At 44.2% G+C, this 14,206-nt stretch overlaps 1 protein-coding gene across 1 annotated transcript in view; it reads right to left on the reverse strand.

The window, feature by feature from the left end:
* LOC135201328 (pyruvate dehydrogenase [acetyl-transferring]-phosphatase 1, mitochondrial-like) overlaps positions 1-13,961 on the reverse strand; it is a 68,475-nt gene extending 54,514 nt beyond the window's left edge. Inside the window, exon 1 of the mRNA XM_064230183.1 lies at positions 13,651-13,961. Within this exon, the coding sequence (XP_064086253.1) occupies positions 13,651-13,815 (165 nt within the window). The 5' untranslated portion in view covers positions 13,816-13,961. The remainder of the gene's footprint in view (positions 1-13,650) is intronic.
* Between the last annotated feature and the right edge of the window lie 245 nt (positions 13,962-14,206).

Below are 14,206 nucleotides of genomic sequence, written 5' to 3' on the forward strand. Positions count from 1 at the left end.
CCAGAAACTGTATATCCGTAGGTCACGAACGAGCGAATCGTCCCTGAAAAGAGCTCCGAAGAGGAGATTCAAAGAAGATTTGAAGTACAAAGAAAGCGTGCTCTGCTGTATTCATGGTGGTAAGGAAAACAACCAAAGTTAATCCTCTGGCAAACGGCCTAATCAAACATAAGTAATCATCCAAATCAGGTCTATATTAACAGCATGTTTCCCATATTGGACGCACTTTACTATCTAGGCCTCAAATCTTTGAATCTCCTTTTCAGAGCTCTTTTCAGGGCTGATTCAAACATTCGTGACCTACGGACATACAATTTCTGGAAGTTTGGCTCTTCATAGACTTCTATTGCCTTTTTCATCTCATTGAAACCTAAAAACATCTGTTTTTTTGGCAAAAACTGATGTTTTATTACACAGTTCAGAGGAGATTCAAAGAAGATTTGATGTACACAGATAACCTGAAAACACATGTTTTTTTGGCAAAAACTGATGTATTATTACACGGTTCATGTTGTTCGGTTGCCATTTTCTTGCTGTCACTGATATACCTGAGGCGGTAAACAATTGTTCGCACATGCGCAATTCACAGCCGTACCAATATATATCGCAATCAGGATACGGCTGCCATACCAATGTGAAGTTCGAAATGATTAACGGCTAGTCAGCAAAAGCTCACAAAAATACGTGTTTATCAGCAAACAGTCGAAAGCAAAATGACAATTTGTCCAAAATTGCATTTTTCCTAACTATACAAACCTGAGGTCCTTTTACAATAGGAAGGTACTAGCGGCAGCTGGATAGGTCGTAAGCTTTCGAACAAGGGGTTCGGTAGTTAACTGCTTGTCCGACAGGCCGCGCTGTGTGGCGCGACTGGGAGGTAAACAAATCACTTTTGCTTTGGCCCAAGCAAAACTGCAGAGTGAGGGGTGGCATGTAAAAGGACATCATTTGTTTGTATAGTTAGGAAAACTGCAATTTTGGACAAATTGTCATTTGTTCCGACACGGCATACAAACCTTCGGTCCTTTTACAATAGGAAGACTCACTTCTTGGTGGGAGGAATCTGAGTCTTTTGTGAACAGACTGGTGTTCGCCCAACCTTGGAATGCCTCCCTGGTCGTAAGAGCGAGGGAGGGATCCAAGCCTCTGTCCGATTGATCGGGGTGTGCACCGCAGGATCAATGGTCAGACCTCTGGACCAAGTACTAAGAGAGAGGCAAGCGTATCTCTTCGTACCAGCAAACAAGAACAAGTTCCTATTTGCAAGAGGCAACATAAAGTTATGGTTTGTCTCTTGTTGGCATCCACTTCCCACCCCCTTGTAGGAGGAAGTGGTGGATATTCGCTCCCATCCCTAGTGAAAGGGATAGGATGGGGCTCTGTCGAGTAGCTCACCTGCATCTCGTCCTTATCCAGCAAGGTGATGACCGTATCCCTCTACCCACAGGTAGAGGGGGAGAAAAAGATAGGAAGAGAAGCCAGTCACTCTCTCATCCACTTATCTATTCTTACAGTCACACCAGGACTCGATGCTGTTCAGCCTGCTAGGGTCTGGGTTAGCTACACAACGTGTTGAGCGCCACCACGAGTCCCAAGGAAAACGATCCAAGGACCTGTGGGCTATATCCAAAAGGTAGAAGGAGGTGCCAGTGGTCTGGTTGTACCAGACCCCTGCCTTCAGTACCTGCGCCACGGAGAAGTTCTTGTGTAACTCGAGGGAGTGTACTTCTAGGTCATCTTGGTGCTGACGAAGTCTTCAACACTCAGCCTGGGATGTCGAGTTTCTTCGGAAAGCGCGGTCGCGCTTTCACAGGACAAAGCAGCATCTCCTTCGCATCGAAGGCGGTGAAGTCCATTAGGGAGGGGATTGTGAAAGACTAACCGATCGTCAGGAACCGAAGGGTTCTGAGTCTTCGCTACGAAGTCGGTACGAAATCGAGCGTCACGAATCCCCATCCCCTGGATGCTTGACTTCGCAGGAAAAGTCATGCAATTACCTCAGAGGAAAAGAAGGGAATGGTCGTATGACCTATCCCTCTTCTCGACTTCGGTGATGTCCTGTACCCATACTGGTCTATCCGTCTGCAGCGAAGTGTCTCACATTCTCCTATCCCCATGCAGTGAAGTTCTTCTTCTCGGTAGTGGATAGGACACCGACACTCAATGGTGGGTGTCGATGGTATGGGTACTGTGACAAGCCGTTAGGACGAAGAAAAGACTGTTATGGAACAACCGAACTAAGTCCACAGCGAAGTTCGTAACTGACTTGGGCGCTCTGACAGCTGCCGATTGACTGCGTTCGGTAGGAGGCAAGTTGTCCAAGCACCCGAGCAAGTCACGTGACCTCGCCTTAAAGTGTTTAGGCCTAGAGACTAAACAAATAATTTGTTCGTCACTGATGCCAGAAGGCGAGGTGATGATTCTCTTAAGGCATGTGCCAACAGGCGAAAGTCAATTGCCTTCTAGAGACCGAGGTCCCTGATGGCAAGATATCTCATAGTACAGTGGGGCATCGCTTATTACACGGATCAGTATTCACGGATCCAGTTAATCACGGGTTTTTTCTTGGACCGTTTCTCATGTTACATCACTGGTATGAATCGCTGCATCACGGGTTTGTTGTGTTGCGTATGCGATGTTTTTCGGTAGGCTAACCCTCGGCCGTGGTCCGATAACTACCAACATTCATTTAAAGACTCATATAATTGATATTAACTGACAATAAAGGTAATAAACCATTCTCACCTAATATATTATTGTCCTATCTTCGAAATAAATAGCCTATTCAAGGTTTATGTACAACGTTCATTGGTAGGCTAAGCGTAGTTGCAGTGCGATAACCACCAACACAAACATTCACATTATGATATTAATTGACAATTGAAAGGTAATAAAATATTCTTACCATATCTATTATAGTCATATCTTCATAATAAATAGCCTATTCGAAGAATAATTCCACATCATTGCACTCAACTTATCGTCGGAGTGCCCAGCCACAAAATGTAAGCATACCTTTAAGTACGAAAATGGTTTATGTATACGGTTTGCGTTCAAAGCGACATTTTTTTGTTTTGATAAACTTTTAGAAATTTTAATAGTAGTGGTAGTGTAATTACAGTAGTAATAACATTAAGGCTAAAATTAATTCGAACTTCATTGTTATTTTGGCAGTATTCGTATATAACTTCTCTGAACAATGAATCATAACAAACGCTATTTGTCATAGATTATCGTAATATTGCTGTTTGTTATTGGCGACGAAGCGTAAACGAAATACATAAAAAGGATTTTGACGTAAGGAAAAATCTATTTCTGGGCTCAGCTCGTGTCGCTTTGCGCGAATATCCTTTAATCTATTATTTCTAGGGTGAAATGTACTAACACATACCAGAGAATAAATAAAATAAAGAAAAAAGGTCAGTATGACTGAATCGCTCACCCCTCTAGGAGGGTGTCGGTATGAACACTAGGCGAGTGAGACCACTACCACGAGCCAAATGCCAATAGAAATCTCCCACTACAAAACATCCAAGAGGGGAGCCGTCCACAGAGGGAGCAGCTCGTACTACTACTACACCATCCCATGCTTGCGACTGCTGCGCCTCTAGTGGCCATCCTTTAAAAGTTAGCGCCAGGAGCCACACGTGATAATTTTCTCTCTGTGTTTTTTGTGCCCCTTTCGTGGATTTTTGCTATAATGGAGCGTGCAGCTATCGCAGCAGCTAAGTTAAGTACTCAGTATTTACGTTCTTCATAATAAAAAGGCTATTCGTGAGTAATTCCATATCAGTGAAATCAATTTTATCTATGCGAGGCGGCCAGCCAGCTGACAAAATGTACGTACGATATGAAAATCAAATTATGGTAGCGTTCACAGCAAGATTTCTTTCGAAATTTTTATAGTACTATTCATGCTACGACAGTATAATGTTTGGAATATACGTAACATTAATTTTCAATACAAAATAAATCATCGTTATTTTGGTAGTGAATAATAGTTTAGAATTATCATACATACACTGCATTGTTATGGGTTTGTGCCAGTGATAAACACCAAAATAACGTTCTCCTTTAAGTCTACGCGTTTAGGAAAAACATGATGAATAGAATAACGAACTTTGCGGACTTCGTTCAACTTTGATATTTTTAACGATACAATAACTATCATTTGTACTACTAAAACCATCTTCACATAAGTAATTTTTCGTAAGATATGTGTTGTTACAAAAGCTAGCTTATACATAAAAGGCTTTTATAATTTAAGTCACCATATACATATGTACCCAAACTCATTGTGGGGAAATTTACTACTGTTTCCTCTGGATATTGAAATACTTTAGCATCATTCAAACACTTTAATAATATAATGCATAAATACTAGGTCTATACATATTTACATCGTATACAATACTACATACAGTTATATACAAATACTTTTTTTATATACAAAGTTAACAGTTATATACACATACTTTTTATATACAAAATTAATCATAGAGTAGTGATCAGACGACAGCTGTGCACTGGACTACGTACGTACTACTTGGAAGATAAAACAAACAAAAATTTTGTTGTTGTTAGTCGCCGGGATAGATTAACATTTTTCCAGAGATTAAAGAGCTGAATTTTGTTTTGAAGGTATGTCAACCGCGTTAGTAAATAGATATCATCTTCTAAGGAATTTTTTTTTTCTCTTCTTTTTGCGGAAGAATCTTCAAGCCATTTTGCATTCAAAGTAATGAGAAGGAATCATTCTATTCTTCATGAAATCAGTAAAATACTTACACTAATAATAAAAACTAAAACTACGTACTGTATGCAAAACACATACATCATCGTTAGCTTCGTGTGTGTAAACGTTCATTCTAAGAAATTACAGAGTAGTATAACAACACCTGATTGGTTGGTTGGTAGCCATGGAGATCTGTTTATCCAATGACTGCCCTCTGCTTCTGTTTCTTTTATTTATGACATACGCCATGGATGGCACTAGGTTTGAACGTTACCATGTTCGTGATTTTCTGACTGCTGACGGCAAAAATTACTCAATAATTTGTTTTCTTTATATAATTATTCCTTCGTGAAAACAATAATATAATATCGCGGTTGACACCTTCAAAAAAAACAAAATTCAGCTTTTTAATCTCTGGAAAAATGTTAATCTATCCCGGCGACTAACAACAACAAAATTTTTGTTCGTTTTATCTTCCAAGTAGTACGTACGTATCCGTGCACAGCTGTCGTCTGATCACTATTCATATTATTAACTTTGTATATAAAAGTATGTGTATATAACTGTTAACTTTGTATATAAAACGTATGGTGTTATAAAGAACTGTATGTAGTATTTGTATACGATGTAAATATGTATAGCCTAGTATTTATGCATTATATTATTAAAGTGTTTGAATGATGCTAAAGTATTTCAATATCCGAGGAAAACAGTAGTAAATTTCCCACAATGAGTTTGGGTGCATATGTATATCTAAGATGACTTAAATTATAAAAGCCTTTTATGTATAAGCTAGCTTTTGCAACAACATATCTTACGAAAAATTACTTATGTGAAGATGGTTTTAGTAGTACAAATGATAGTTATTGTATCGTTAAAAAATATCAAAGTGAACGAAGTCGCAAAGTCGATTCTATGTCATGTTTTTAACTTTAACGTATAGTGGTATGAAAACACCAGTGTGTCGTAGCGATGCGTCATCAATATAGTGGTATGAAAATACCACATGGTGTTGTAGCGATACGTAATCACAAAGTACAAATCCTTTTCCCGGACCATCCTCAGAATTTTACGACTCTTCAACTTCAAGATCGATATTGGTAAAACAACTATATTATATAGTCATACTTTATTGTTAAAATTCACTAAGTTGAACCTGCAACAAAAACATTATTATATTTTGATTGTTATGTACATATATTTTTTGTGTTTTACGGAATGTTTGTTTTGAAATAATACCTATTAGTGAACATATGGTATTAATTGTCCCACTATTTTATTATAGGTGATCTTAATTATCTCACATTCATTTAACAGTATTATATTAATATTTATTTAAATAAACTGTAATTAATAAATAACATAATGAAAAACATAAAAAAGGGAAAAAATGTTTTTGCTGCAGTAGTGGTGTTTGTTTTGATTATGCATCTGACCTCACATTTCCGAAATCTGAAAAATTCCAAAAACCGAAACATCGGAATGTGTGTGTACTGCACATTTTTTAAACACGCACACAATGTCTACACATTTACTGCAAATTACAGTACGTACGTATTTATTCCTGAGAGAGAGAGAGAGAGAGTAGAAGAGAGCGAGAGAGAGAGAGAGAGAGAGAGAGAGAGAGATGATTAAGGACTCCAAGGCGTGTTATTTTTACAATTATTTTATTATCTTGGGATTTTTTTAATCTTGAGATTTTCTATTCAATTCTCGAGATTAATAAGAAAATTACCGTAAATTGACTAGCATCCAGCACACATCTGAATGACTCGGCCATTAGCAGGCTAAACCACCAACCTTATGAACTTGCATGATACATGAGATACATGACAAAACACAAAACCACTGTTTATTGGTGAAAATTAGGGGGTTGCACGATATGGGAGATTGCACGTTATTCGAGTATATACGGTATGTGATTTTTTTTAGCCTTTTATGGAACAAAATCTAGCAAGAAATTGCCATTCCCAGTTGGCAACACTGGCCTACAAACGTTTGTTTGTTGTTGTTATGAAATGTGGTGTGCGCGCGTTCTTTAAATTGTACCCATATAAACGAGTTAATTATGTGGCATCCAAAAGCCCTGATTCTTTTACTCTTATGGGAAAGACGCCTAAAGGTCAGATGAAGGTTTTTACGTGGAATATACTAGTATTAACGTGTTGTGACGAAGGGAAGAGATGTTTCGCTGCATACTGTTGGTAGCATTATCGTTATTACTAGTATATTACTGGATTGCACTGCAAAATCGTCGCCATCTTTTATCAACATAGATTGTTGGTGAGTACCCATATGATTTACATATTTTGATAGTTCTCTTACCACTCATCCTCTCTTCCTTGTAAAAAAAAAAAAAAAAGAGGCCCACCATGCGTATGTAGGCTTCTAGCTGTAATCCCTAGGCTAGTAGGCTACATACCTATGTCAGTAGTACTATACTACATTTATTTTTTAAGGCTAATTTTGTACAATAACTTTAAAACTGTCTTGAATTAGTTTTAGGTGATAGTTGAAAACATATTTGGTGTTTGAACTAAAGTAGGCAGTTATAAACATTGGAATAGTGGTCTTGGGTGGGTTAACTATTAAAGTAGGCAGTTTTAAGCAATTTTGAGGGGGTATCAGGATAACACGGGTATTTACTTATCACGGGGGGTTCTAGGCCCTATCCCCCGTGGATAACGAGGCCCCACTGTATAGTTGATTATCAGCTAAGGAGAAACAACACTATGTGTCGTTGAAGACGAAGGTGTACAGAAAATGCAACCTACGTCTTCACAGCTGAACCGAGAGAAGGATTCTCAAGATTCTGAACCTGTGCTACAAAGACTGAGAACGCTAACGCTATTCATTGCTGTCCGGTGAGGATCGTAGTTGCAATAAAAGCGGAGCGCTTTCAGTAATGAAGAACACAGGGAAATACTGCCTGAAGAACTGCTTCTCATGGGCTGAACATTTGGAAGTAGAGCTGTCAGGTCGGAGAGTAGGCGATGTCTTCTGACACATCTGTTAAATTCGGGCGAACATGAATCATTGCACACCTACGAATACGAGATATTTTGAAGACAAACTCAGATGTCTGCAAAAATCATTCGCATTATCGCGGTGCGATGCAGCGGGAGACTAGTACAGACTTCTGTTACCGTGCGGTAAACAGAAAGATGAAAGAGTCCAAGAGATATCTCTGTTGAAAATTCTCGCAATGTCGAAGGCGATGAAATCGAGCGTCACAGCAGTAGATGGTCCTTCATTATTGCGAGAATCCCCGTTAATCAGAGACCTAAGTCCATGATTGTTGGGTTAGAGATACGGTTTGGTAGTCAATCAAACCAGGGGACAGAGAGACGTAACCGACCGTGCATCTCGGAGACCTAGCTGATACTGAGCTGTTATCAGGCAGTTCAATACGCAGTAGATCTCTTCCGTGACTCGTCATCCTGAGTTGCCAGTTAATCCCTTCCACGAAGGAATGCGTTCGGCTAGAACCATCAAGCATAAAGAATACGCTCGAGCAATTATATTTAAACGAAACGGATTTCGGTAAATACAAAAGCTGATTTGGTGTTGTCGTGACAATACCAAGTATCTAAAATCGAAACTGATAACTGCTGGGAGGTTGCAGGCAACCCCGAGTTGCAGTTCAATTAAGATACAATTCGTCTCGGTCACAAACCGTAGAGTTAACTACGGTATGCGCTACCCCCGGACAATTCAACTGTTAAAAGAATCATGTCGCGAGGGTAATATACGTAGTATATTTGTAGGTTCTGCTACCAACGACCTCCATCCTAAATTCTTTTACCCTCGAGGAATGAGAATAAGGATTGGAGATCGACCGCCTTCGTTCTCTAGTCAAGAGAGTGAGGGAAAAGTCTTTCCACAAGGAAAGCTTCAATGGTGAACAGAATACCGAAGACGATAGTTCAAGCCAAACTGGAAGTTCCCGTTCGTTCTTCTCTATTCCAGGTTAATCACCTACTGTGAGATACTCTTCTTTCAGCAGCAGTCTTCTTCCAAATGCTAGAAATTACAGGAATTCGAGCATAAGCGAGGTTCCCGATTATCGTGTAACAATTATCGGGGATTCTCGCTCACTTTGGACCGTGGTCTCGCCTAAGTGTTTGGAGATCGTAAAAAACTCGAACACTCTGAGTGCGCTAGAAATTCTGTAGAATTCTAAGCACTCTGCGAAACCCCCACCGAATTCGTCAAACGATATCGGCTGGTGGTCCTCTCGATTCCCGTAGAAATCGAGAAAGGGGCAGGATCCCTCCTCAACGACCGGGGCTTACGTCAGGTAGGACCCGAAGGTCCCCCCGGTAGCGCAGCCCCTAACGTGGGATCTTACAGAGAAATCTCTGTAGGATCCCTCCCCTTTCCCTCGTAGCCGTAAGGAGAGAGGGAATGGGGGAGGAATTGGATACTGGCTCGCCTTCCCAGCGGAACTAGCAGTTGGAGAAGAAAAGGAGCAGCCATCGCCGTAAGGCGATGGCCTCTCAGAGCCTGGGAAAACGTATCGTCAGGAGAAAACGTTTTCCCGAGGAGGGTTACGAACTCATACTGTAGGTAAGGGTCTGCCGCCACTGTGAACGTCGTCTGGGTGGGGCTGATCGACACCTGACAGGAGAGAGCCGATACCGTCCTCCGACTCATATCAGTCCTCGTCGAGGTCGAAACCTCTCAGGAGGACCGAAGGGGTATTCAAATACTGTGTCCGAAGACACGTAGACACGCCTCTGTCGCAGTAGAGGAGGTGAAGTAGCTTGTTCGACCGGCCAGAACTGAGAGAGCCTTCTTGTCCGGAGACGAGAGACTACCTGGTTCAACACAGTCGGCAAGCTCCGATCGCGGCAGACCCACCGTCGATTTGGGTTCCCTCTCGGGCCCCAAAACGACTCGAGCCGAGACGTGGCTCTGCTGGTGGGAGCGGCAATCCTTCCCTGAGGTCGTTGTGCTGACGAATCAGCGCCATAACCTCGGCAAAGTTCCTCTGGATCTCGGAAGTCACAGCATCTTGCAGAGTAGGACCGTTAAGCCCTTCGAACAAGAGCATATTCCGAGAACCTTCCTCCTAAGAAGGGGGAACAGCGACAGCCCTCTCGGTCTCCTCCAGCCACTTGCGCATACGTCCTGGCCGGTCCAAGAACCGTGCCTGGCACGTAGGGCGTCGTGGTGGGATCATGAGGGGCGCACCCCTCACGATCACTCCTCAATACCTCGCTCCTCCCGGTGTACCCGAGGAGGTTGAAGGTACGGGAGAGGCAGGCCTGACGCTCCCTCCTAGCTCGCTGGCAGAACCAGCAGGCTTGGAGGGCTGCAGGCTGCAGGCCTGGTCGAACCGTCTCGTTGTGGAGAACGGTTGGACTGAGCACAGCGGCCCCGATCTCGAGTGTCAGAAGAGCTGGTGCTGGTTGCCGTACCCGACTCTCTGTGAGAGCGATGGTCAGGCAACCTGCAGGCTCCACTGTCACAGTGAGACCGGTGCTTGTCCTCACGGCACGTCACGTCGCTGGTTCCAGCCGTGGCTGGCACCGGCGAACGGGGGGACCTCTTCCCAGCCTCAGCCCGTGGCGGTCGTGGACCGTCACGTCATCCCGGGTAGCCAGCTTGGTCCGTCCGGCGAGAGCGAGAGCTGGTCTGGCTGTCACCAGTCTTCCGCTCCGTGCCGTGAACCTGACGCTGAGCGGGCTCAGAGTCGCTTGTAGGCGACCGTACACTCGGTACCTCCCGCGAACGAGAGGCCGAGACGGACCCTGATGCAGTGGCAGAACCACTGACACCAGGCGAGGAAGTACCAGTGTTAGCCGGTACCCCTCTGGTCCCCGTAGTCTTCTTCCTTGCGGAAGAAGAGACGGGCCCCGCTCCCGAAGGAGCAGGAGGACCAGCGGAAGGAACCCTCCCGTCCCACCGAGGTGAGACGGGTCCCGAGAAGCTCCCGAGGGAGACTTCTTAGGAGGGAGGAGGCAACCTTCTTCTTCCTCGGCTGTGAAGCCTTAGAAGTCGAAGGGGAAGAGGCGGCAGCCGACGACGATGAAGGCGACGTTCCTCCTCTTCTTCGTCAGCTTCCTCAGGACAGACGTAAGATCTGCCATCCAGGGCGGAGCCGGGGCTGCTGTAGCCGAAGCCACAGGGCCCGGAGGACGCACCTGTACAGACAGACCAAAGTCTGGTGTAGTACCACCACGAACAGGGACAACGTCAGCAGGTATTGGCATCTCAGGAACAGCAGGCACAGCCAGCACAGCATCGGCAGGGACAGCCAGCGCAGCAACGGCAGGGACAGCCAGCGCAGCAACGGCAGGGACAGCCAGCGCAGCAACTGCATGGACAGTCAGTACAGAATCGGCAGGTACGGCAGGCAGCACCGGAAACACAGGAGGTGGAGCAGCAGCCAGCAACATCCTGGTACCGGCGGCAGGTCCAGGGGCGAGCTCTAGGGCAGCGGAAGTGTGGTCGCGGCAGCGCGGCAACCACGAGCGGGGGGGCACGCCCCCCTCTCGGTACGGCGAACGGCACTTCACAGCGGCTGTAGGCAAGACTGTTACCACGTGAGGCGAGTACACCAGTGAGGAGGGACGTCGTCACCTGGAGTCGATATCGTTGTCGTGGTCACCACTCCATGGGTGACCGCAGCAGGCCCAGACATAGAACCGCAGCCCCTGGACACTAGGCACGCCCTGCAAATCGAAGGACGCCCATACCTCACCAAGGTCCACCCTCGTGGCAATAGCACCTGCGGAAATAACAGTAGTAGTGATTAGTGGGGGGGAAGTCCCCTCGCGCGGGGGGTGAGCCCCACACCGAACGAGCGGAAGACCCCGAATACAATTGATATCGGGCACCGAGCGCCCTCCCCCGCGCTCCGACGTATCGGGCGAGGAGAAAACCCCGATAACCTCACCCCCCGTAGGGGAAGGGCCATCTGGGGTGGGAGCCTGAGCGGAGGGGGGGGGGTGGGGGGGGGGGGGATTCTCGTATCCCACCCCACCCGACACCAGCACCCATGTACCCAACAATAATAATAAGAGCCCGAGAGCAATCGTGCCCTCGGCACCGAATGCAAGGGCATAAGGATCAATTCCCTGACTGAGCGGAACTTGAACCAAAATAAATATTGATGCAATCAATAATAAAAGGAATAACATGAAAAAGAATCTTGCATTACGATTCACTTCACAATGAATAAGGGCTCGGAGCGAGCGCATTTGCGCCCTCGGTACCGAGCGCAAGGGTAAAAGGATCCATTCCCGATTATGAATGGAAACCTTGATCCATAATGAATTGATGCAATCAAAATATATATGAAAAATGAAAAAATAAAAGAATACTGCGCTTGCGATTTCACTTCATACAAAATAAAAAGGGGAAGGATCAATTCCCGGGAAATAGCGGAAACATTGATCCAAGTAAATAATGCAATCTCAATAAAATATGAAAATGAAAAAGAACTGCACTTGCAATTTCACTTCATTCAAATAAAAAGGGGAAAGGATCAATTTCCGGGTAAGAGCGGAAACTGATCCAAATGAGTATTGCTACAATCAAATAAATATATGAAAAGAAAAAAGAATACTGTACTTGCGATTCCACTTCAATACAGAATAAGTTTTCGTGCCGAGCGCATTCGCTCGGCAACGAGCATACAGGTCAAAAAAATATAAATGAAAAGGGCACTTACTTACAATTTTCATCTACACCATTTCCAACCAAAATATAAGCTCGGAGCGAGCGCTCTCCCGCCCTCGGCAACCGGAGCATACACAATACGAGGATCATTTCTGGGAAAAATGAATTCCCGCACTTACGCCCTTCAGTCCCGGCACTCGGGTAATCGGAGGGCGTGGAGAAACCAAGATCCTTTAATTCACAATTGAATTCAATGGAAATAAATATGAAATGATTGTACTTACAATTCAGTTTCACTAGATAAATAGAAAAAGAAAAACACAACCATGCGAAAGCAACGACGATGAAGCAGGCAGAGAGCGATGATACACGTCTACACGCCAGCAGGCCGAAAGCAAAAGTGATTTGTTTACCTCCCAGTCGTGCGCGCGCGCCTGTCGGACAAGCAGTTAACTACCGAACCCCTTGTTCGAAAGCTTACGACCTATCCAGCTGCCGCTAGTACCTTCCTATTGTAAAAGGACCGAAGGTTTGTATGCCGTGTCGGAACAAGTGGAGTGTTTACATCCAGACAGGAGGGCCTACCCGCCTACCAGACGGTAGCTAGTTACTGCCAAACCACCTTGTTCAAGAATTTAACGGACGTAATTCCAGCCTATGCTGAAAGTAATTCCTTATGTAAAGGACCGAGGGTTTGTATACCTATCGTGTAGGATATACAAAATTTCTATTTAACATTGCACATGAATATTGATGATTTTGACCTAGTACCACCATTAAGGGGTGGCCTAGGCCAATCCACATGTTTGAGTTACAGGGTTATGATAGTAGGCCAGGTAAGGGCACGGCAAGCTGAGTAAGGTTAGTTTAGGTCAGGAAACGATATTCTAGGTTAGGTCAGAACCAGAACTGAAGCACGTGTCCGAACAGGTCTTTAGTCACTGAGTTACAACAGTGGGGGAGTCCGGGGAGGAGAAGCCTTCCAGCCAGGTCAAGGTATGGCGCCCAAAGTAAAATAAAGTTAGGTTAGGTTGGGTTAGGTCAGGTCAGGTCAGGCCACAATGTTGTAGGTAGTGGCCCCTAGCCCTGATCCCTTTGGTTACTCTGTATATTCATTACCTTATACCTAGGTAGTAGGTACTACCTAGCCTAGGTACCTAGCAACACTCGTAGGATCCATTTCAGCAACCCTCATCTTCGTCCTCCCTTCCCTTTTCTTGGCATTGCCCACCTTTCTTCGGTGATAGCTACTATCTCGCAAATGAATAAGAAGTTTGGCTACTTACCTCTTGGGGTGATAAGCGTGGGTAATGTTTACTTCCATATATCACACTTGTACTGAAATGGCAGGGGAAGTCTCTCATGGAAACCCTTAGTAGGGACAATGACTGCCGTCTTACATTTGATTGTCGCATACTATCTCTAAATATCCTTTGTAATACTTTTGCCATTATGTAAATGTAATCTTAAGCTTCTTGCACAACGTTCAACTATAAAGGCCACATAGTAATTAAAGAACCGTCCGTTGGCTAGCTCATAGTGACCCAAGCAGTAGTATGTATTTGTTTACATTCAACAGCAGACGATAATATTCACAAGGCTGCCAACATAATCACCGCACAACATGTGCAAACTTTATTAATTATGGAAATGTATAGTTCAATCAGCCCTAACTTCTATCGGATATGTTGGGAAAACAAACTTCTAGTCAAACCAGTTCGACAAAAAGTATTCATAACATCTTTAATCTCACAACATTAGTGATGATGATGATAGATTAAGCCAACTTTATGGTGGCACTGGCTCTTGCTCTTCAGCAGCCCGTAACTGTGAAATTAACAA

This window comes from Macrobrachium nipponense, chromosome 23 (genome assembly GCF_015104395.2).
Source record: "Macrobrachium nipponense isolate FS-2020 chromosome 23, ASM1510439v2, whole genome shotgun sequence".
Taxonomy (NCBI): Eukaryota; Metazoa; Arthropoda; class Malacostraca; order Decapoda; family Palaemonidae; genus Macrobrachium; species Macrobrachium nipponense.